A 24958-nucleotide genomic window follows, 5' to 3' on the forward strand; every position below is an offset into this window, starting at 1 on the left:
AATAAGTACTTAAAAATTATAGGTTAGTAAGAATACAATTGGTTTGAGTTAAAATTTAAAATAAGCATCAGCGGTCTGCCAGCACATGAATCATTGCGCAATGATTCAGGTACCGACAGTCAAACCTCGACGCAAACATGCCCAGCACGCTGTTGGAGCTGGCCTCCACCCTGCGCACCAGGGATGTGCAGCGTTTGCGCATTGTTGCATAAAAACCATCTACTCGCGCTTCCGCGAACATCCCCGATGCGCTACAGAATCAGGGCAGCCCCATCAGCGCTCTAAATGCGTTATCATATTGAATGCGCAGAGCGCTGTATTGTTTTTGTGAGTAACTAATCCAGAGGCTGCTTGTGTAAAAAGATGAGCAGTAAGCCCTAAAAAGGGTAGTCTTAACTTCAGTGGAACAACGCGCGAACCTCCGGGCTATCATATTAGCTCTCACCGCTATAACATATACAGGGTGTTAGGTAAATGGGTATATGAGCCGAGACCAGCCCATGTTAACATACTCATATAAATATTATAGTGGTGTCAGAAAGTCTGGGAAAGGTACCATTATTGAGTAATCAGCTGATTCAGTTTTTGTCGCCAGATTGCGTCGTGATACCCCTGAAAATTAATAGTACGACAAACTTGCGTAGATAAAACAAATAACAGAATTCATTATTATTTTCTGCCTAAAATTTTTTCTCTGAGAGGTTAAAACCTTAAGCAGTTCCCCTGGAAAATCAGTCCATCTAAAAAGATTTAGCATAAGTCAAATACTCCCTTACCTTATTTGATTCGATTTGGATAAGTAAAAGTAAACAAAGTGGTCAAGAATTAATTTTACTTCATTGCCTGTAACTTACTTATTAAAATTAATTGAATAATCATTAAACTTGATAACTGATTAAGGAAAATGAGACATTGTAGGTAATCATCTAAATTTTATCATCGTAAATCACGATTATTGAAAAAAAACCTTAGGCATTAAAGAAACGTGTCCAACTTACTGTTTAATCTTTGAAGGACAGCGAAAGGTCTTTTTGTTCTCGAACAATGGGACGGCACGTGTAGCGAGAGTGAGACGCAAGACGTATCGCACGGCGGCTTTCACTTGCAAGAAAGAGTCGGAAGATCATCGCGGCGCAGGAGTAGGGAAGTGACATTGAAGGCAAAAAATCGATTAAGATTTTTCTCTTGTTCAATAATAAATCGTTGAAGGATTTTTTTTTCTACAAATAATAAATTTAGGTGCCATTAATTAATTTCCAATCATTAATGGAGACGACATGTGGTTGGGGTTAAGTTTTCATTTCATGATTGACTAATGAAGGTCGAGTCGTCTCTGGGGTCAGTGTCGTAATTACAATGCCGTAATTACAATCCAGTTGGTCAGTAATCTTGCCGATTGTCTATCAATAGCCTATCGAAGGGCCACCCAATCACTCATACTATCGTTAATAAAATATCATATTAATTATTTTCTAAGAAAAATAACAGCGTTTATCGCAAATTAAATTTAGCTAAAACATTTCCAAAAGCATGGCAGATTACGGTTTTCTTAATTTACCAAATAAAACTGTGTTGTTTGTTTTTTTTTTTCAATATCTTCTATCTGATTTAGACCCATCGATAGTATGAGCGATTTCAGGTAGGTAGGATCTATCAATTATTCGATAATTGATTTTAAGACATTCCTATTGATTAGTCAGATGGGTTTCAAACAATTTGATATTTTAATCGATTTTTTGTAAGATCAATATCGATTACCGAATTTATGGAAAAAATAATGACCTCGCACTAGTTGCACCGCGCATGCGCCATGCGGCCATGTTTATTTGTTTACATTATTATTTGATCAGCATAGAGAAAAGTAATACATAGGAAATAGAGAACCCTCTCTGTCAAATTTTTGAGCCTACTAATTGACAGCCTGGTGTTAAATTCCCTGTACTTAACCTACGTACGTAACGCTCACATACATACAAAGTACACGCACACATACATACATAAAGTCCACGCACACATACACACAGTTCACGCACACATAGGCCCTCATAACCTTCAAAGAATTATTGTTTTTATGATGTACAATGTAGAATTTTTTCAAATCCATTATTTTGAAAATATTTATCTTTATGGTGTACGTATTGTATTATTTTCAAAACAATGGATTTGGAAAAATTCTACATTGCACATGGAAATGCAAATAAGTAAACAAAAACTTTTGAATTTAATAATTTTACTTTATTTACGAACACACATAATATTATACACCAAAAGCGTCTTTTCGCAAAGTTTTCAACAACACTAAAAAAGCATTTGCACATTGAGAAAACTCAGATCACTTGTGAACATAACAGAAAGTTTCTTCGCGATTCACGAAGGAACGAACAAAACTCCGATGAACCAGAACAGCAGCAGGTACGAAGGAATGAACTTGAATTTGACTCGACGACTCTTCAATACTTTAATAGGGCCACAGAAAACTTAAATGATGGCTAAGAAAACAAGAATGCATTTAACATAACAAAAACAACACCGGCCATTTTGGAGGAAAAACAAAGTTGCCATATGTTAAATAGTAATTTCTACTACTCTATTATGTAAATTATAACAAAAATGTCAATGTTCAGTTTTAAATTAAAACAAATTAATTTCATTTAAAAAAAGTTTTCACATTGTAATTAACAATATTCTCAAATATATTTTAATTAAGAAAAAAATGAAAATATGAAGGAAACAGGAGCAGCGACATCTAGAGCGTTTTAGGGTAGTTAAAAAGTATTTGAATTTATTCACCGATGTCGCTGTTTGGAAGCAAGTTTCACTTCGATGACCGTTGTATGGAAGTTTCTTCACCCTGTTGATCAGTTTGTTGCGATGTTTTGTTGTTCGACGTTCTGGATAATTAGATATTCAAATAGCTAAGTAATACAATGACATTATGGTGTTGAGTGGTGTTGGTGCAATAGGACTTTGTGATTTCTTTAGTGTGATGAACGATTTATGTCCGGGAGACCTTCCGTTCCACGATACCTTGTGTCATAATGTTTTCGCGGGTGGGGTGGGTGAATCGACACCACCATACCACCGAAGGGAGACCCGGAGATCCCGTTCTTGAAAATAGGATTTCACTACAAGTACCTACCCGGTCACTTGAAAGCGTGGGAAGGTAAATAAGTGAGTGGATGGATGTGATAATGTGTTGCGATACGTTTTGTGAATTAGAGTGAAGTGTTACCCCCTGAATATCTTGGATTGCTTGCAGAGTCAATAAAAAGAGGTAAGTGAAGAATTGGTTCAAAAGTAATAATAAAAGTGGGCGGTGCCGACTCGCGTCAAAATTTGTGAATGAAATACCGTTTGACCACGTTTGACCTAGGAGGGAGTTGCGCGATCGTAGGGCTGTCCAAAAATTAAAATAATAATAATTTATTTAGTTTTGTATGGGAAAATATTATTTATTAAATATTACGATATCCACTTTCTGACACCACTATAGTATTTATATGAGTATGTTAACATGGGCTAGTCTCGGCTCATATACCCATTTACCTAACACCCTGTATAACTTTATCAAACTAGTTATATTTAAAATATTTTTTATTTATTATTATTGATAAAAATTGTGTTTTTGCGTAAAATAAGACACATTAATTGCGTTAATCACGAACTAATTGCGATTAATCGCGGTTGGGGGAGGGGACTCGCATTCCACGGACCGGCAAACTTAGCGCGAACGGGAAGTATTTATGTATTCGTCATTAGAATGAATAGCCCAGAAAAAGAAATGAGATTTTTTAAAGGCCTTAATGTAGCTTTTTGTAACTTTTGGACTTTAAATAAAAGCCGTATAAGCCATTATATTGATGTTTACCTCAAAGATTAATGTATTTAATTTTATTAATAGGAAATTATTGTAGTTTTTTAATATCCGGTATCCGGCCGGATAGTGAGTTACTATCCGGTATCCGGCCGGATAGTAAATTTAGGCCGGATATCCGGCCTACCGGATAGTTACCGGATATCCGTTTCATCTCTATTAGTGACCATGAAAGTTTAAAACAATAATGACGAAGACTGATCTATATTACTACGATTCTATTTCTCCCACCAGGTGGCGCAGTCGTACGCAGCAGGCACCTTCCGCTGCGGGCCTCTGCATCAGATCTCATTAGTGGGCACCGTGCACGAGGAGGTGGGCGGTTACTTCCCCGACATGCTGGACATGCTGGCGGCCAGCCCCTTCCTCAAGCTGGTGAGTGCTCCCCCCTGGAAATAGCCCCTTGCCCCCCTTGGAAATAGCCCCTTGCCCCCCTTGGAAATCGTTGTTTGCCCCCCTGGAAATAGTCCCTTGCCTCCTTCCCCTGGAAATAGTAGCTTCTCCCCGACCCTTGGAAATAGTCTCTTGCCTCCTCCCCCTGGAAATAGTATCTTTTTCTCCCTTCCCTGGAAATAGTCCCTTGCCTCCTCCCCCTGGAAATAGTATCTTGTTCCCCCTCCCTTGGAAACAGATCCTTGCCCCCTGGAAATAGTCCCTTGCTTCCTCCCCCTGCAGGGCTAAGATGCGCGCCGTGATAAACTGCTATCGCGGCGTTAAATCGATTTTGACGTCACTATATCGTTTTATCTACCGGCGCTAACATGGCACCCCGAAAATTATCATGTCATCTGTCAAAATGTGATAGTGATAGATTTGTTTTTTTTTTTTGTGATAAACCTGGCAAGCCCTAACATGAAGCGCTAACTATATCATATTTTGACATGACGATAGGATAGGATGTGGTGTTTTTATCGTCCTCGATCCTTGCCCACGATAGCAAGACGATAGGAGATTAACTTTTTTGCAAGCTACTTTAACTCTATTTATTTATCATTTACAATGGTAAATGACATTTTACGATTAATTTGAGGCTAGAAAAATTCAAAGAAAGGAATCTAGCACCTTTGTGATACTTTTACTTCTAGGTGGAGATTGAGTTTTAGTTCAAGAGTTTATCAGAAGCAGCATTTTGTAATTATTGCAATGGATGTGAGGCGAATCTTGCGACAGTTTATAATCATTAACTGCAAAATCTAAGTGCTCCCACAGTCCCACCCACATTTAATTATTACATTACCTACCTTGTAAAATAACCATTACTTACTTACCTACTTAGGTAGGCAGTCAACAACAGTACATCAGACAAATATTAAGTTGCAAATGACGTGAGATACCCCATAGTGTTTAGCTACTACTGTCATCTGTACATAATCTTGTAAAAATTATTGAAAATGGGGCGGAATGTGGTGACCGAGCTTCTTATGTCTACATTATTTTCAAACAGTGGCAAGGTCATTGTCAGAAATTAGCATTGGGTGGGATATGTAATCAATAAAAAATTGCTATAATAACAATGAGAAAAAATGAATTTTACTAATTTTATAACTTGACGGTGATACCATACATACATTCCACATTACTATAAATCTAATTCCTCCGTTTGGACTTTTTTAAGGGCTTTAATGTGACAGGATGATAATCTTGTACAATTTATTCCATTATAATAAATTCATTCATCATCATCTCAGCCATAGGACGTCCACTGCTGTAATGCTTTCCATGTTGCCCGATGGGGCAGCAAGGTTCTGGAGTGGAGGCCGGGTACTGGAATACGCAGCGTGGCACGTCCACCCACAAGGTGGACCGACAACATCACGCAGGCCGCTACCAACCAGGCAATAAATTCATTATTGCAGTGTAATTTCAAAATAATTCAACCATTATTTACAAAATCTTTATTTGGAAAACTTTTGTTTTACAATAGCTATTGACAATTTCAAACACTAACAGAATTCCATGAATTGGTTAGCCTAGCCAGTATCCTTGAAGTTTTTTGCTGATTGTTATTGTGAATTTTCATGACAGTGAGCGAGACTTGCTTATGTCTGCTTTAGAATGAAATAATCACTCATAATCCCACACTTCTTCATCCACTGTCTGAAAAAAAAAAGAATATTATTTAAACACAATTAGCTATATTATTACAATTACATAAACAGTTCATAAATAGAAACATTTACTTAATCCTATTTGTATTTTAAGTTTACATACAAAATGTTGATCATCAATATTATTACACAGTGAAAGAACTATGTGAAATAAATATAGGAAAGAAGGTGAAAGCTTATTTGTAGGAATAAAGATATTTTTCCTTTTATCAGGTGTTATTACTTATGAAAATCAAGATGTGCGGAGTATAGCTAATATTTTAGACTTTAGGTACTTACTTTGCTACTTATGAGTGTAACTTTATTTCTCAAATCTCAATAAACTTTCTGACTGCTTCATGTACGTTGAATAATTACTGTAAACCTCGCATTATGGGATAGGTAGTGAAGTTCGGACTTCGGTTATTCTGTTAATTTTGAAGACTTCATTCTTTAATACTATCGGTATGATTAGGAATTCTTCATTGTTTTTCTTTAACTTCGTTTGATATTTTCCGTACTTTAGAAATATTAAAAATAAGACTGGAAACATAAAAATACAATTTTAAAAACACAAATACAATCAATACAATCAAGCAGTCATGTAATGTCAACAAATTTGACATAACTTTTTTTTAATGACGTTCTCACTGCTTTAAGATATGTGTTTTAGCCGAATTCGAGTCGATAGACTTTTCTATCGATGGTCCCATGTTAGGGAAAATGATAAAATTATCTACGTGATCGAAAATTGTCTTATCATATCATGTCATTGTCGATGCGCGCATCTTAGGCCTACTGGAAATAGTATCTTGTTTCCCCTCCCCTGGAAATGGTATCTTATTCCCCCTCCCCTGGAAATAGTCCCTTGCCTCCTCCCCCTGGAAATAGTAGATTGTTTCCCCTTCCCTGGAAATAGTCCCTTGCCTCCTCCCCCTGGAAATAGTAGATTGTTTCCCCTTCCCTGGAAATAGTCCCTTGCCTCCTCCTCCTGGAAATAGTAAATTGTTTCCCCTTCCCTTGAAATAGTCCCTTGCCTCCTCCCCCTGGAAATAGTATCTTGTTCCCCCTCCCCTGGAAACAGATCCTTGCCTCCCTGGAAATAGTCCCTTGCCTCCTCCCCCATGGAAATAGTCCCTTGCTTCCTCCCCCTAGAAATAGTATCTTATTCCCCCTCCCCTAGAAATAGTTCCTTAGCCTCTTAGAAATAGTAACTTGCCTCTTCCCCCTGGAAGTAGTCCCTTGCCTTCTTCCCCTGGAAATAGTATCTTATTCCCCCTCCCCTGGAAATAGTTCCTTGGCCCCTTAGAAATAGTAACTTGCCTCTTCCCCCTGGAAGAAGTCCCTTGCCTTCTTCCCCTGGAAATAGTATCTTATTCCCCCTCACCTAGAAATAGTTCCTTAGCCCCTTAGAAATAGTAACTTGCCTCTTCCCCCTGGAAATAGTCCCTTGCCTCCTTCCCCTGGAAATAGTATCTTGTTCCCACTCCCCTGGAAACAGATCCTTGCCCCCCTGGAAATAGTCCCTTGCCTCCTTCCCCTGGAAATTATCTTGTTCCCACTCCCCTGGAAACAGATCCTTGCCCCTCCTGTAAATAGCCCCTAGCCTCCCCTTCTGTAAATAGCCCCCTAGCCTCCCCTTCTGTAAATAGCCCCTTGCCTCCTGTAAATAGCCTCTTGCCCCCTTCCTGTAAATAGTCCCTTGCCTCCCCCTCCTATAAATAGCTTCTTGCCTCCTCTTCATTAGTCCCTTGCCTCCCCATCCTGTAAATAGCCCCTTGCCACCCCCCTCCTGTAAATAGCCTCTTGACCTCCTTCCTCTCAATAGCCCTTTGCCTCCTCCTATAAATAGCTCCTTTGCCTCCCGCTCCTGTAAATATCCCCTTGCTCCCTCCTGCAAATAGCCCCTTGCCTCCTCCTGTAAATAGCTCCTTGTCCCCTTTTTGTAAATAGCCTCTTGCCCCCTCCTGTCAATAGCCCCTTGCCTCCGCCTTCTGTAAATTGAAAACCAAGGAGAATGCTACTATTGAATCTACATTATCCTCGTTATCAATAAAAAGTTACACCCTAGTTGAACTCTGGCGAAGGTAAATGATTCAAAAGTTTTTGAAACCTATAATTATTTTTGTGTAATATCCAACATTTGAAGTTTTGAACCGTGCTTAAAACATTATTTTACCTACTCCGATTCACCGGGGCACGGTGTCAGCAATTTTTATAAGATAATAATAATCTCTGCAACATCCAACGTTAGAGCCGTGTTTGAAAATACCCTCTAGATAGAAGGTCATCATCCTCTAACCATCGTTTCTCCTCAGACCATGCCGTGGGGCCCGATGTCTGCGGTTGAGATGGAGCCACAGGAGTCCAACGACGGGCCCATCCTGTGGATCCGGCCGGGCGAGCAGCTGGTGCCTACTGCTGAGCTGGGCAAGAGCCCTATTAAGAAGCGGAGGTATGGTTATGAGGCTAGATAATCTTATATCTTATATATACAGTGTGTCCGGGCATGTAGTGATCAAACTTTAAGGGCGTAATTTATGGACAATTTTATCGATGAAAATACTTCAAATTTGGGGCCTGACCCATTTCACGAAAAATTACATCGATTTAAGTTTTTAATTTTTAGTTTTTACCTCTTCTTTCAAAAACAAGTGAAATCGTGGGTAGCTAAACATTAATAACCAAATATTTTATATCATGCGATAGCCAATAAAATTATCTATTAGTAGAAGAAGAAAACAGACACAAGTTTCATACATTTTATGGGAGTAAGAATGGATTTAATTAGAAAAATACATGACTTTTTTCACTTATTTTTCAGTTATTTTCCAACACAAGAAAAACCAGGTCGTTAAGGTATATTTTATTTGCATTGTATTTTTAGTATTTGAGCTATTCTACAAAACGAATGTAAATTTATTAGTCTACGTCTATTAGTTTCGATGTAATTGTTGAACAAAGATACCCCTTCCCAGCGGTTTCCATAGCGCACGCGACATGCGAAAATGCACTGCCTGAAAGAATCACACAACCTATTCCGATTACTATGGAAACCGCTGGGAAGGGGTATCTTTGTTCAACAATTACGTCGAAACTAATAGACGTAGACTAATAAATTTACATTCGTTTTGTAGAATAGCTCAAATACTAATAATACAATGCAAATAAAACATACCTTAACGACCTGGTTTTTCTTGTGTTGGAAAATAACTGAAAAAGAAGTGAAAAAAGTAATGTATTTTTCTAATTAAATCCATTCTTACTCCCATAAAATGTATGAAACTTGTGTCTGCTTTCTTCTTCTACTAATAGATAATTTTATTGGCTATCGCATGATATAAAATATTTGCCTATTAATGTGAAGCTACCCACGCTTTCACTTGTTTTTTAAATAAAAGGTGTAAACTAAAAATTAAAAACTTAAATCGATGTAATTTTTCGAGATATGGGTCAGGCCCCAAATTTGAAGTATTTTCATCGATAAAATTGTCCATAGATTACGCCCTTAAAGTTTGATCACTACATGCCCGGACACACTGTATATATAGGGTCCTTCTAAATCAGCTACGTTCCGTTTAATGGGAGCATGTATACGTCACACTGAATACGTTCCCAAAGTTTGAGCCAAAAATTCAGGCTAGTTTCCGAGATAATTAAGGAAACAACTTCATTTCTTATCAACCCAATACAACACCCTGTTCAGCTGATTCACTACTACACTGACAAAAATCCGCACGCATACGAGCTTACGTAATGGCCGCCATTGCGCTTGTGCTGCCGTTGGGCCACTGGCCGCGAACACAAGAGTGCCGCCGGACGACGGACCGGCGGGCGGCGCCACACAAGCTATTCTAGGGCTACTACTAGTTATTTAAGGAATTAAATTAAGCAGAAAATTAAAGTTTATTTATTTTTGGTAACATAAAAAAATCTTATGTGGTAAGTACTTATTTAGTGGCCTTAATGGAATGATGTTTATTCAAAAGTTCGTTAAAATACTTTTGCGCTTGTAAAAATCTTTTATTTCAAACGTAGCAACGAAACGAAGCAAAAAAAGTTAGTTGCCGAAATCAATGACTTATTTTTATGCCATACACAAATGGGATAGTTACCATGACTATGAAATTTAGAATTACGGTTATTATTACGATAAAGCAGGCACATTTTTCATGTTAATTTTAATCGCTTAATATCCCCTTAGCAAATTAAAAATGTGATTCGTAATTGACTCGATCATAGCAGAAACTAAACGCTATCGAATTATCTACCTGTGATTATCGGCAGTCTTTAGTATTCCGAAGTAAATAAGTAAATAATTGTTCCCAACTATCAATTTTAAACTGAAATAATAATCATTAAAATCATCGTAGAAACAAAAAAAATTATAAAAGTAAATAATGATAGTTTTATTATTGTTAAGATTAGAAAGAATTTTGTAGTTGACATCCTTATTTATGCGTGGCGGAGTCGGTGGTATCAAAGACAGCCGTCCCTCACAATAGCCGACCGCGCTAGTGTTGTAAGAACCTCGAGTCTTTAAAGTCTTTATTTTGAGACTTGAGTTTATTTTTAAGACTAGGACTCGTTAGTCACATGAATAAGGGAATAATTGAGTCTTCCGAGTCCTTTCGAGTATTTTAAGTTCTTTGAGCTAGACTGAATCATGACATGAACTTGAGTTGGTGTATACTAATAGGCAATAATGAGTGATTTCATATCATCATCCGTATGTTATATCCTAATTGAAAATAAAATAAATCGCACAATACAAATGTAATATCAATAAAATTGCATTAAACGCAAATAATCGAATCAGAAGTATCCATCTAAAGACTGACGATTTTCGTAATCAAAAAGTTAAAACGGTCCAATAAAATAATAAACACACAGTCTTAATTCATAGCTATTTTATTTTCTTCAAACTTTTAATAAGTAAGATTCCAAGACTCGAGTGTCGTATCGTACAACACTAGCCGGCGCGCAGCAAACGAACTTTTAGACACGTGCCGCCGCCTTTAGACACGTGCCGCCGGCCGCCGGCTAGCGCAATGTACACTCACCAAAATAAAATTAAGAAATGCAACAAACTTTTTTTTACTATTCAAATTAAAATTGTGTTTATTGTTAAATCACAGGTACATAAGATAGGTCATAAATAAATACCAAGTTGGAACGGAAATGATTCGGAAATTTTATTTAACTAATTAGGTACCTACCTACTTCATCTACTTTTCTATTGTAATAGAAATGATGACATTAACGATTAATTTAAGAATGGACTTTGATTTAGGATAAATGGAATATCAATACAAACAAATTGAAGAGTTTTATTTGCTTCAATAGTCTAATTTAAAGTTTCTAAATAATTGACTAGGCCATTGAATTACCTTCACAAAACAATAAGTTCGATTAATTTTTAATTATTATCTGTTATAGGATATTTTACCATGAAATACTCAACACCATAAATTTAGATTCGAATCAATTGAAATCGAAAGCAAGCAGATAAAATAATAAACAAATAAGTTTCTTTTTTGTCGACTGTACGCTTATGCCAACTTTTCGGCTCTTGCTTTGGCGGCGTCGGCGTCTTTGTGTCAACAAAAGGCGTGCGGCTTGTCGGCATTTGTCGGCGCGTGCGCTTTGATTTAATTCAGTTTTTGACTAGCTTTCTTGTGTGAAGGTGCGTTTTGTAGTGCTCGTGAAGTGAACTATGACGCACAGATGCACAAATGCAAATAAATTTACTTAGACGCGCCTTAAAAATCATGGCCTTTGCTGGTTGATTTTTCGATGGTATCGTGAGTCCGTTTTACTGTGATTAACATAAGATAATAAGGATAGACAACGATATGAGAGTAGGCCTGCAACATTGAAGTGATAGCTCGCCCAATCAGTCGATCAGCTAATCGGCTATCAGCTGTGACGACTGCTGTGAGTTGTTATGACGTGAGTGTAAACAACAAAAAAGCGTGCAGTGGTAGTGAGCGTTGTGTGTGTTGTGTCTCGTGTTCCTGTGCAGAATGAATACACTACAGCTTTGTTGTGTGAGTAAAAAATACAGCATGTTCCATTATGTAAGACGAAATGAATTTTTATTTTTGTTAGAAAATGTAACTTTGTAAAATCATTATAAAACACATACTCAAATTTGGTGAACTTGTTCAGTGTACCGTATAGATGCCCCCATTAAAAGGAATGTAGCTAGTTTAGAAGGACCCTGTATAAAAGAAAGTCGTGTTAGTTACACCACTTATAACTCAAGAACGGCTGAACCGATTTAGCTGAAAATTGTCAGGGAGGTAGCTTAGAGCCCGGAGAAGGACATAGGATACTTTTTATCCCGTTCGAAATTAAAAAAAAAGTCTGCTTATTTATTGCCATTAAGGCGGAACAAAGTTCGCCGGGTCAGCTAGTATTTATATAAGAATTACATATCTACACTAATATTACATATCTATACTAAGAGGAAAACTTTGTTAGTTTGTTTGGTTGTAATGAATAGGCTCAAAAACTACTGGACCGTTTTTAAAAATTCTTTCAACGTTCGAAAGCTACATTATCCACGAGTAACATAGGCTAAATTTTATTTTGGAAAAAAATAGGGTTCCGTAAAATATGTAGATAATGTAGTCCACGCGCGCGAAGCCTAGTGTGCAATAAAATTACATGTTTACGGGAACTTTCCCACCTCTCGTTTCCAACGCTGCAACTCTTCTCAAATCAAATCAAAATTATCTTTATTTGTGCAGACTAATTAAATTCTGTTGCCAGGATCTACAAAATTACACGTTTGCATAGGTTTCAGTTTTATTGAGTAGCTTTTAGCATTTCTCGATTATCGAATCGTCCTGGTTTCGACTCCGATTCCGACATTGTTGGGCTGTTGATTACATTTACCTTTTCATTATTTGATATTTACGGAGACATCGCTAGAAATTCACGTGGAGTTTCTGCGACTTTGTGGGACAATGACGCTCTATATGCCTAGTGCGATTTTGCATTGAACGTCGTCGTTAGCGAGTACGTGAAAAACCTATTTTAGTTTTTTAAAGTATCAGCTAAAGCCCGGTCCGTGAGCACGTAGAATTTTGTCCAATGACCCCTAGCTACCCATCCTTATCGCTCGCGCGTAATTATATTGCTGTCGCGACTGTGCGACGGGCGCCCGCAGTGAGTGTGCGAGCGCGACAGCAACATAATTACGCGCGAGCAATAAGGATGGGTAGCTTGGGGTCATTGGAGAAAATTCTACGTGCTCACGGACCAGACTTTATAGTCTGGTACACATGTACGCTGTACAATCTTTCATACATTTCTTGTCATTTTTTACGCAGTCGCTAGCGATGACGTTTGGTGTAATATCGCACTAAGCACACTGGTTCGAAACACAAAGCGACTTGCGTCCTCGCTGGCCAAAAACTTGGGGAACACTTTGATTTCTTCACTAAGAAAGTACCTATGTTTGATGATATGCTTCATGGCAATTTTACATGTTTTCATTAACTTTCCATCGCAGGACCGGCATCAACGAGCTCCGCAACCTGCAATACCTGCCGCGCTACAGCGAGGCGCGCGAGTTCCTGTTCGAAGACCGCACGCGCGCGCACGCAGACCACGTGGGACACGGGCTCGACCGCATCACCACCGCCGCCGTCGGTCAGTATAACCACATAATAATAATAAGTACTTCGTACAGAAGATTTTCTTCGCGAAGGTATTTATAAAAATACACCACTAAATTTTTATCACCGAAAAAATTTTAACAGGTTATGTAGAAACGTGTGGAATATTGAAAGCAAAAGAAAAAGAAATGGTTTTCACAAAGTTAATTTTTTTTATTAAATTTTCGTTAGTCCGTACGCGTCACAGCTTTGTCACTCCGCTGCTCGCTAGAGTAGTCGTACACGCTCGCACGTTGCATCGATCTGTCTGTCTCGCTCACGCCTCGACCACGCTTCCAGTGTTATTATTACATACTTAGCTAACTTAGACCATTTTGAATTCTAATAAGTGTTACATTATCGTACTTAAATAGTGCTAGCGACGCGTGTGTCCATAAATTACCAATTTTAGGAGGAAATTTTGAGTCGCTTTATTTAACTTCTTTTTTTGCACAAATGGGATCAGTATCAATAACTCATTACCCAGAATTTTTTTTTCGGTGATAAAAATTTTGTTGTGTATATGTCGCAGTCGGATTGTATAATCCGCCGTTTTACATTACCACTAGGCATTTTACATTACAGCTCTGTTTTGTAATACGGCGGTTGAACGTTTAGGCGAATTGTCATTGCGATACGTTCTTCAATACGGCGGCCCACGTTTAGCCGCATCGTACTACTATAGATTGTAGGGTGACCATACTTACAAAATAAAACAATGTTTAATGAAAATAAATTTTAATAAGACATTTTAAGAATTATTACCTTCGTCACTGTATACTAAATAATATATTTGGCTTCAGTATTATTTTTTTTACTTATTTATAAATCACAAGGGATAGCCATAAAAAAAAGTAACTCAAAACAATTAGACTTTTCTAAACATTTTAAGAATTAATTAGATATTTGGCTTTAGTCTTTTTTAGACATTAAAAATGATCAAAGGGAACAGGTAACTCACAACAATAAAGTTTTAGTCATTTTTTCTGGGTTATTTTTCTTGAAGATAAAATTATCTTCACCGGCCACAGCCATGATTTCATATTTTTACACTAATAATATTGTGTAGGATTCCGCCAAACACCAGAATCCATAGCCACTTTGTACGGCAGCGCCACGGTATTGAAAATAGGAACTAAAAACTGTCAAAGCGGCGGGTAATGACGCGCTGTTTTACATTACGGCTAGCCGTATTGAAGAACGTTTGGCGCCGAATACATTCCGGCGGATTTTCATTCAGCCGTATTCAATCCGCCTAAACGTTAATCCGCCGTATTACAAAACAGAGCTGTAATGCAAAATGCCTAGCTGTAATGTAAAACGGCGGATTATACAATCTGACTGCGACATATATGTTAACAATATGGTGTAATTTAGATTGTCTCAAGAGTCGAGCACCATTTTGTTGACAAACGTCAGTGATCGGTACTGCGGCGAAGCCATAGGGCTGACTTCGGTAAAATGTGTGAAGTGAGGTGCCAAACTGCGGAAAATGACGGAGGAAATACATGAATAAGCATTATATTTTGTGTTTCTATTATTCAGGCAGTTAAAATACTGCACAGTATTAATTACACCACCGTTCTTTTTTTCTACTTTCCATCATACGTACATAGTTTACACGTGGGCCACGGGCTCGACCGCATCACCACCGCCGCCGTCGGTCAGTACCATCATCATCATCATCATCCCAACCGTAGGATGCCCACTGCTGGACAAAGCCTCCCCCAAAGATTTCCTCAAAGTCCGGTCCTGTGCCGCCCGCATCCAGGCACCTCCCACCACCTTCACCAGATCGTCGGTTCATCTAGCTAGTGGAAGGCCCGTGGTCCGTGGTCGCCACTCGAGAACTTTCCTGCCCCAGCGGCTATCAGCTCTGCGAGCTATGTGCCCCGCCCACTGCCACTTGATTTTAGCGATTCTGTGGGCTATGTCAGCCACTTTGGTTCTCCTGCAGATCTCCTTACAACAGCAAAGAATAATAATGGTACGACGCACAGAAAGCTTTCTTCGCGAAGGTATTTCGCGAAAAATTACTACTCAATGTCGTCAACAATATAGTAGAATTTAACTTGTCTCTGAGTCGAGCACCGTTTCGTTTGACTTATGTCAGCGATCGATATAGTTGAACCATTTAGAAACGTCAAATGGCTAAAATCTTTATCCCACGACCCCACGTACATTGTCTTTGTTTCGAAAGACGTCCACTGCTGGACAACGGCCTTCCCCAAGGATTTCTTTGCTTCCCAGGTCTTAATATCTTAAACCGTAAGTAATTCTAACGTAAAATTTAATCACCAGGTGTGCTGAAAGCGATTCACTGCGGCGACGAGTCGGACCGCGGCCGCATCACTAAAGACGTGGTCGCCTTCCACGCGGCGGACTTCAACCAGCTCGTGCAACTGCTACAATTGGATCTTTATGAGCCGCCCATCTCGCAGTGCGTCACGTGGTAAGCATAAAACTGTTTCGCAGCGCGTCATTATGATATGACCATCTCGCAGTACGTCACCGCGTCATTGTGCTACTGTCTTGCAGGGCGTCATATTAACATACTACCGTCCCGCAGCGCATCACACTGAAACAATATTGTCTCGCAGCGCGTCATTATGATACACTATTGTCTCGCTGCGCGACACATTGACACAGCCGACTCGCGGTAGCGTCACATTGACACACTATGGTCTCGCAGTTAGTCACATTGACACACTACCATCTCGTAGTGCGTCACGTGTTAACCTTTTCAACGCCAATGACGGATACATGCGTACATCAGGTTGAACGCCAACGAAGCCGATGGATTAATCCGCCTTAAAAATGATGTCAGTAATAGGCTAATTGAGTATTATGTAAACTGAATAATAATGAATACAATGATTATATTGATTTCATAATTTATCAAGCGTGGCGTCATCAGAGTGATGGCTTTTGTATTTGACCTGGCGTTGAAAAGGTTAAACATGATGCACTACAGTGACGAGTCTGACCGCGTATCTACATTACATATTTATATTTTTTATTTCGCTGCGATTGACTAGACCAGGCCTGCTATTAGCTAGCTAGACCTTGGGCACCACTATTAGTTATTAAATTGCATTGCTCTCTTCCAGGCTAGAAGAAGCGAAACTCAACCAACTGCGACGTGAAGGCGTGCGCTACTCGCGCCTGCCGCTGTGCTCCGATGACATCTACTTCTTACCCCGAAACATTATCCATCAGTTCCGCACAGTGTCTGCGGTCGCCTCCATTGGTGAGTGATCGATTGATGAATATTATAAGTTTTCCTTGAGTATGAGATGACTTCTAGGTAATGGCTGGTGGCGGTAAGATGTAAAAACACTCAACAAATAAAACTCTTAGGTCAGCATCAGGCCGAAATGTTTCTGATCCAATTTTATTATTGGGTGTCACGGCATGTAGCCACAGACTAGACTGTAGCTTTAAACACAACGTATTTTCATCAATAGTATTTTATTTAAGATTGATGTTTTTTAAAGTCAGCATAGTTTGGCACAAATAAGGTCTAGATTGTGGCTAAAACTATGATGATCACATTCCAATTCTAATCTCTTATCGACATAATATTTTCATTTCCCAATAAGTAATGGCAGATGTGAAAAATGTACACACGACAGTACATCAGGCTACCCATTTAATGTTGCAATAATGCCCCTATTACAACTGCACAAGAACCCACAGTGGTTACGTTGACTTGCCGTCGTCTGTACTATGAAGGCTAAGTAACATAATAACGGTTTCTAAAAACCTATCGACTCGAATAGTCTCTTATGTTGTGTAACAAAGTTACAGTATTGACATAATACACTCAATATCAAATAAACCGCACCTTCCGCGACGCGAACTTTAAAGATTTTCTTCTGACACAATCATGGTGCCCCAAAAATATTGGTGTTATTTGAAAGCCCAATAAATATCCTTAAAGAAAAACACATTTAATTTCTAAATAAATGATTATCATTTACCATAAATGTGACTTGAAAAGAGACCTCACTTTGGGCTCACCTCTGGGATCAATTAGACCAAATTTTATGGTTATAAAACCAAATAATGATCACATGTGCCCTCTTTAACAGATGGATACCGATTAATCCCAACTTAACAGTTTTACAGCCATAAAAGTTGGCTCAAGCGTAATAGCCTATTTTTTGAAGAAGTGACTCTGGATCCTTCTAAAGACACATTTTTGGGGTAAAAACCTTTCCTTTAATGAAACGAAGCTTAGAACTAGGCTTTTAAATGGTGCCAATATTGGTGGGAAGTGGGGATGCATACGTTTGAAAGTGCTCGTTGCGGGAGGTGCGATTTATTTGATGTTGAGTGTATTTGTCGTCTCTTCCCAGCGTGGCACCTGCGCCTGAAGCAGTACTACCCGTCGTCGGAGGCGTCGTCGCCGGCCGACGAGCGCCCGCCGCCCGACGCCGCGCCCGCGCCGCCGCCGCACAACCACGCGCCGCCTGGTAAGGCCTACCCACTAAGCCCTAGCCAAAGTAATGCCCGTTTTCACCATCAATCCCCAATTTTTAAGTGACCCCTATGGCAGGCCTGTTCATCTCCGCGAGTTTACATCGAAAACAAAACACGCACGATGGCCCACCTATAGGATACTATTCGACAAGGCCTCACGTACGAGCGAACATTGACTCACGCACGCGTATTCTTGTGTATGATGGAAGAAAATAAAGAAAATGGTGTACTAAATACTGTGCAGTATTTAACTGCCTAAATAATAATAAAAACAGAATGTACTTTTTTAAGTTGCCTCAAGACACTGAGAGGTAAATAAGTAGTTAATATTATTCATGATAATTCATGCTAAATCATGTATTTCCTCCGCCATTTTCCGCAGTTTGGCACCTCACGTCACATCATTTTACCGAAGTCAGCTATAGCTTCGGCGCAGTGCCGATCACTGACGTTTGTCAACAAAATGATGCTTGACTCTTGAGACAGGCTAAATTACACCATATTGTTAATGGCATTGAGCATACATTTTTTTAAATACCTTCGCAAAGTAAAACTTCTGTACCTAGTACTTATTATTATTCTGTGCCTATGGTAACAAACAACAATAATTTTGTTTACATAGGGGTCACTTAAAAATTAGAAATTGATGGTGAGAAACTGCACTGCACTGGTCGAGAATGCTTTAGTGCATTAAGTCCGCCTTATGTACAAATTTATTTTGGCATTAAAGTTTAAATAAAATAAATAAATAAAAAAGGGCATAACTCTCGTAACATAACCCTAGAATTAAGCACTAACTACAGTCTGGTCCGGGAGCACGTAGAATTTTGTCCAATGACCCCAAGCTACCCATCCTTCTCGCACGTAATTATGTTGCTGTCGCGCTCGCACACTCACTGCGGGCGCCCGTCGCACTGTCGCGACAGCAACATAATTACGCGCGAGCGATAAGGATGGGTAGCTTGGGGTCATTGGATAAAATTCTACGTGCTCACAGACCAGACTATAGGCACTTTCATTGTCATACAGGGGACCCCAAGAGGTTGTCTATCTCATGCTCTCATGAATAACTTGCGTGCGCAGATCATAATACCATGGATGTGTCAACGTGAAATTGTGAACTCCGTCAGTTTATAATAATAATAATAAATAAATGTTTATTTTCTCTTCACAATGGTAACAAAGAATTATGGAATACTACAATTGTGAATGTTACAATAACAGAACCTTTGCGAGAGACTGGTGTCTAAACTAGGGTAATCCCTGTGTGATAGATCACCAGGCTCTCAACTTGCTCCTTGAACTAAACAAACACGCACAAAGTGCGAAGAGAGATCACAAGTATTTGCACTTGATGATGATAATGATATTAATTATAATGCGTGATATTGTGAACTAACAGTGGGTTAGGTTAGATTCATCAGATTATTATGTGACGGAATTCACAATTTTACATTTTCGAGATGAAAAAACGCTACTCAAGTTTATTCAGATTACTTTTTATTTTTTCATAAAATATGTGATGATTTGTGTATTATTCTAAATCATTTCCATTCAAACAATGCCATTGTTATTTTGCAGACACTAAAAAGTCTTCAACAAAACATAAGGATGGAGTTATAGAAATGAGAGCGCTCAGTGCGAAATTCAAAGAAAAACCAGCGTTGAAAGTGGGCGAAAACAGAAAGAGCATAGAAGTCCAGACCAAACCCGAAAACAAGGACGAGAAGAGAGACAAAAAAGTCGAAACAAAAACGGAAAGGACAGAAAAACCGGACAAAGAAATCAAAGTGGAGAAAACTGAAAAAGACAGGACAGAGCAAAAATCTGAAAGGACAGAGCAAAAACCGGAAAGGACAGAGCAAAAACCGGAAAGGACAGAGCAAAAACCTGAGAGGACAGAGCATAAAGCAGACCATAAATCAGAGAGAAACGATCACAAATCCGAGCCTAAGTCGGACAAAACTGAAAAGTCAGATAAAGTGGATAAAGACAAAAACCACAGGCATAAAGACTCTGACAAACACCGAACGGAGAGGTCAGAGAAACATGATCACCACAGGCGGCATTCGTCTTCGTCGAGATCGCACAAGTCGCATAAATCCGACCGGAGGGACCACAAGGAGCACAGAAAGGACGACAGAAGCAGGACAGAAGATAGAAAGTATGAAAACAAGCACAGAGAAGTGAAAGAAAGCAAAGTGGAAAGTGTCAAGTTACCGCAAACGGTAGTTCATCGACCACCCGATTAGTGATAGTGTGTGAGAACCGATCAAGTTTGAAGTGGTGTCAGTTTCATTTTGCTGACGTACGAGAGGACTGTTTCGTTTCTAGAAAACATATCCCGAATCCACGGACACCCGTAAGTAATTTAGCATAGAGGTTGGTTTGTTTATACTCTAACTTGACATGTTGACTGTTGCGAATTGACTGCTAAGTTCTAGTTAAAAGTATAACAAAACTTTGATGGCTATCTTTGGAATGGATAAGAAATATTTCAAACTCCTTACGAGTAATCAATTTGCAACTTTCAACATGAAACAATAAATGAAAACATCGTAATAAACGTAACCGGAATTTAATACGAGATAATAAATATTGTAGTTATTGAATTAAGATATTTATTTACACTAGGTAAGGTCCATTCTTGTTTTGGTCTAGCAAAATGATCCTTCGTCCTATCTTCATGCTTGAGAATTAGTGCTTAGGATAGTCTTTTTGTAAATACTGATTAGTCTCTTAGAGGCTAGTAAGGTTGAGATGAATGTGAGCGCAGTTTTAGATGCCAGTGAATTATTTTACTATTTCTCTTTGTAATTTGAAACAATTAATTGGCATTTATGTAACACATACACTAATAAAAAGACAAGAAAACATTGTATAGGATGTCCTAAAATTAGCACATCACCCTAGATGGGCGCCTAAGATGCATTGTACAAGCCTGCAAAATCCATTAAAAAAATAACTAAAATTGATCATCTTCCATAACTTGAATGATGCGTCTTAGGCCCGATTACCTCCAGTGTCAAGTGACGTGCTAATTTTGGGACACCCTGTATGTAAGGCCCAGAACAGACGGTGAAACGCGATTGCAACGAAACTGCAACTTTCTGATGATTCTGATGAATGAAACTGAAACTGAAAGTTTCAAACTGATCGCGTCATGTCTGGTCTCTCAACGGACGCTATGGCAGAAACTTAGATGCAACTCAAAAGTAACTAGCAGTTGCAGTTTCGTTGCAGTTGCGTTTCACCGTCTGTTCTGGGCCTTAAGCATTGAGGTTTAGAGTTTTCTGAGACTGAAACTTTGTCTAGAGAATTTTCTATTCATCCATCTTTGATTCCTGTTGTTGACATTTGCATACACTTACGTTTTTTTATATGTAATGCGTTCAAAAATACATAATATCGAAATAAATAGATGTTTCTGGAAAAATGTCTTAGATTTCATATTAAACGTTTTTTCTATGTGAAATTAAATCATATATCTTATGTTGTGAATAACATAAGTACTGATATAAGTGTAAAATGTACTATTAAACTGTCATTTTTAATGTTCATCACGTAGTACTTTTTATGCTCATAATCTTGTTTTTTTGCAAGCAAGTCCCATAAGATTTATTGTAGTTATCAATTAAATCTTAAAATCAATCTTTGTTATGTAAATATTTACAATATAAAGTCTAAAACTGCGGGCGATTGTGATGTGAAAAGAGTTTTAAAGCGACGAAAGAGAATATAATAAATAAATTTTAAGACAAGAAATTAAATTAATATTCACACATATTTCTAAAATTGCACTAAGATTACAGAAAATATATTCTGATAGAGTAGCTAAGGGTAATTTTTAACATTTTGTGATTCTTTTTTTTACTTTTATTTATTAAACACTGAGATATAAATCATTCATGGTTGTAATGGTATATTGTGCTTTCATACATATTGTACAAGTATTTTATACTTTTATATGATACTGATAAATAAATAGATGGTAAATATTACAAAATATGGGCATGAAAGATGGGGCAGAAAGGTTCTGGAATGGAGGCCGCGTACCGGAAAACGCAGCGTGGGACGTCCACCTACAAGGTGGACCGACGACATCGTAAAGGTAGCAGGGAAGCGCTGGACGCAGACCGCTGCCAATCGATCAACATGGAAAGCATTGGGGGAGGCCTATGTTCATTGTTCAGCAGTGGACGTCCTATGGCTGAAATGATGATGATGATGATGATTACAAAATATGACACCACAATATTGATTAATTTATCAGCTGTAGTTAAATTGATGTGGGTAGGACCTTTGTACCCCATTGGTATTCTCTCATGGCATAAGTTCGTTCGTTCGTTTCAGCCGAAAGACGTCCACTGCTGGACAAAGGCCTCCCCCAAGGATTTCCACAATAAGTATAATAATGTAAATACCATGCTTACATTATGTATAACACTTTTGCAATATTTTCACAGCGTTACATATTTTTATTTCTCTCTCTAAGAACCAAAAGTAGTTATTTCACAAATCTAGACTTGTATTCACAGACTCAAGTATTCATTCAAAGAAAAAATAGGGAACTTAAAAAAAACCAAATGCCTAACATGAACAACTGTGTGAATTGCATACCATGTTACTGTTACAACCATGAAAGATTAAAAAACTGAAGATAAATGATGATAAGTCAGTCTCATTTCGAGTCATCTTGATGTTGATACAGTAAGTCGCTGATAGTTTTTATAGAAGTGAGCACCTAATAATATTATAGTAGACCATTTATAGGACAAACGTTTTTACAAAGCTTATTTCGCTGTTATAAAATTGTTACTAATATAAAAGGCCATATTATGAACTTAAAACTTGATTTAAACTTGAGTATAAATATACTGTGATTGGTGCATACATTTATTCTTGGGTTTGATCGATTGATGCCCATTTTCACCATCAATCCCTAATTTTTAAGTGACTCCTATGGTAACACTTATCAGGAATTTTGTTTTCATAGGGGTCACTTAAAAATTAGGGATTGATGGTGAAAACGGGCAAGAAACTCAATTTGAGTATTGTTTCAGAATATGGTTTTTTGACATACAATATAATGCTGTTGACATTTTTTAGCCAGTAATCATAACAAAACAAATCTTATTAGACAAAATTAGAAGAAATTAATAATTTAATATGAAGTTAATATTGCTACATTCATGAAAAGAAAGAAAAAAGTTCAGAAGGATCCGAGAGCGAAAAACTGTCCCAACTGAGCATAGTCCAAACACGACCATTATGATTCGGTGTTCTCCATATTCATGTATTTTTTTTGGCTAAACAGTCTAATGTTATAATTAAAAAAAACCTCAAGCAAAGTAAACTAATTCTAAGAAAACATATCACTCAATTTTTAAAGCAGTTTCATTATTATTTATTAAATTATGAAATTAGTAAATCACCAAGGACCTAAAATACACTTGCAAATAATAACGAAATATTCTGTAAATATTGTCTGAAAAGATTTTCATTCAAATCACTATAAAAATTTTCTCAGCTAAATACAATATGACAGAGTTTGATCATTGTTGTTCGTTGTTCTTGGCATCGAGTCAAAATACGAGATATCTACCTCATAGTTGAAAATTACTGTCAATGATTTAAAATGTTTTTCGCAATCTCGTCATTCGGACGCAAAAATAAACGATCCCGAAACGTGTATTTAAATTATTTGTCAGACAGTTGAGGTTTTCAATTAGAAAAATTACACCCTACCTCTTGAAGCAATAATAATTGTGTAAAAATACGTAATTATATGTTAATTCTTTCAGATGTTACAAAAGAAAGACTTGCAAATAATATTATAAACTAAGATTCTGTTACTTTGAATTTTAGATGATGTAAGAAGTGAATCAACCTCTTCCTTATGGTGTCTCAAAAATACGTCAAATTGAGAAGATATCTTGAAAGGTTCCTCCCCTAACGAATTTTATTATTCTGGTTTTGTATTCTGGACAGTGACAGAAAGTTAACATCGAAATTATACTTTTGCCCGTCACTGCTAGTATGTACTCGCCTACTAGTGCCTTCAACAAGTAAGGTTGTCCAAGCGATAAATACTGGTACATATACCAGAAGTATGCACATACATACTTAACGTGTCGTGAAAAACGCAATAAAGCGTTTACACCATCAAAAAATTATAGGCTCTAAATGTATGGGCTTGTATTAGATTTTATAACCAAATGGAAACACACAATTCTCATCCAGTTATGTTAGAGAAACAGTATTATTTATATTTAATTTATAGCAAACGTTTATGAATAAGATGCTTGCCGAATAATAGGGTACTTCTACTTATCCTATGAAATTGTGATTTGATTGCAGGGAAGGGTCCTATGAATCAATTTTATGTGATGAAAAATGTTTAAAAGTACTTTATTGACACACTGATTTTGAGCTAAGAATATGGTTCAAGTTTTTTTTAAACCACTATTGGTAATTATGTTGAGCTGATACGGATTATAAACATTGTATTACTATTTGATTTTGCAAAAGATTTTACCAAATCATTTGGCTGAAGATGTTCAAAAGTGTGATTACATTGTAGTTTAAAATTAAAATTTGATCTTTAATTAATTAGTGAGTCTGATTATCGTGAAATATTTAATCGACAGCACATTGTACTATACAATTTAGTTACAATATCTTTCATAAACTACTTAAGGCTGTACATTACAATGTAACCACAGTTTTTGGGCCAGCAGATTGAAAGCACCCATGTTATGCGCAAATTTTGTTTCATTATTAATTGAGTTTAATTCTTATGTAAGGATTTTGTGAATCTAAGTTTTGTCTTTTGCGAGAATGTA

General features: G+C 37.7%; 1 protein-coding gene across 1 annotated transcript; it reads left to right on the forward strand.

Moving 5' to 3' along the window:
- The first annotated feature begins 100 nt into the window (after positions 1-100).
- Positions 101-24568, forward strand: LOC135084108 (lysine-specific demethylase 9-like). Its single transcript, XM_063978853.1, has 8 exons — positions 101-109; positions 4109-4249; positions 8280-8416; positions 13484-13623; positions 15930-16080; positions 16739-16878; positions 17990-18106; positions 19695-24568. The coding sequence occupies exons 1-8, from the start codon at positions 101-103 to the stop codon at positions 20363-20365; spliced, it is 1506 nt and encodes a 501-aa protein (XP_063834923.1). The 3' UTR covers positions 20366-24568.
- Positions 24569-24958: the final 390 nt, after the last annotated feature.

This window comes from Ostrinia nubilalis, chromosome 25 (assembly GCF_963855985.1).
Source record: "Ostrinia nubilalis chromosome 25, ilOstNubi1.1, whole genome shotgun sequence".
NCBI classification, from domain to species: Eukaryota; Metazoa; Arthropoda; class Insecta; order Lepidoptera; family Crambidae; genus Ostrinia; species Ostrinia nubilalis.

Bases quoted from the DNA above. Each gene is read 5' to 3' on its own strand.
- LOC135084108 (XM_063978853.1), top strand. The intron at 4,250-8,279 runs GTGAGTGCTCCC...GTTTCTCCTCAG, and splicing joins CCAGCCCCTTCCTCAAGCTG to ACCATGCCGTGGGGCCCGAT. The intron at 18,107-19,694 runs GTAAGGCCTACC...GTTATTTTGCAG, and splicing joins GCACAACCACGCGCCGCCTG to ACACTAAAAAGTCTTCAACA.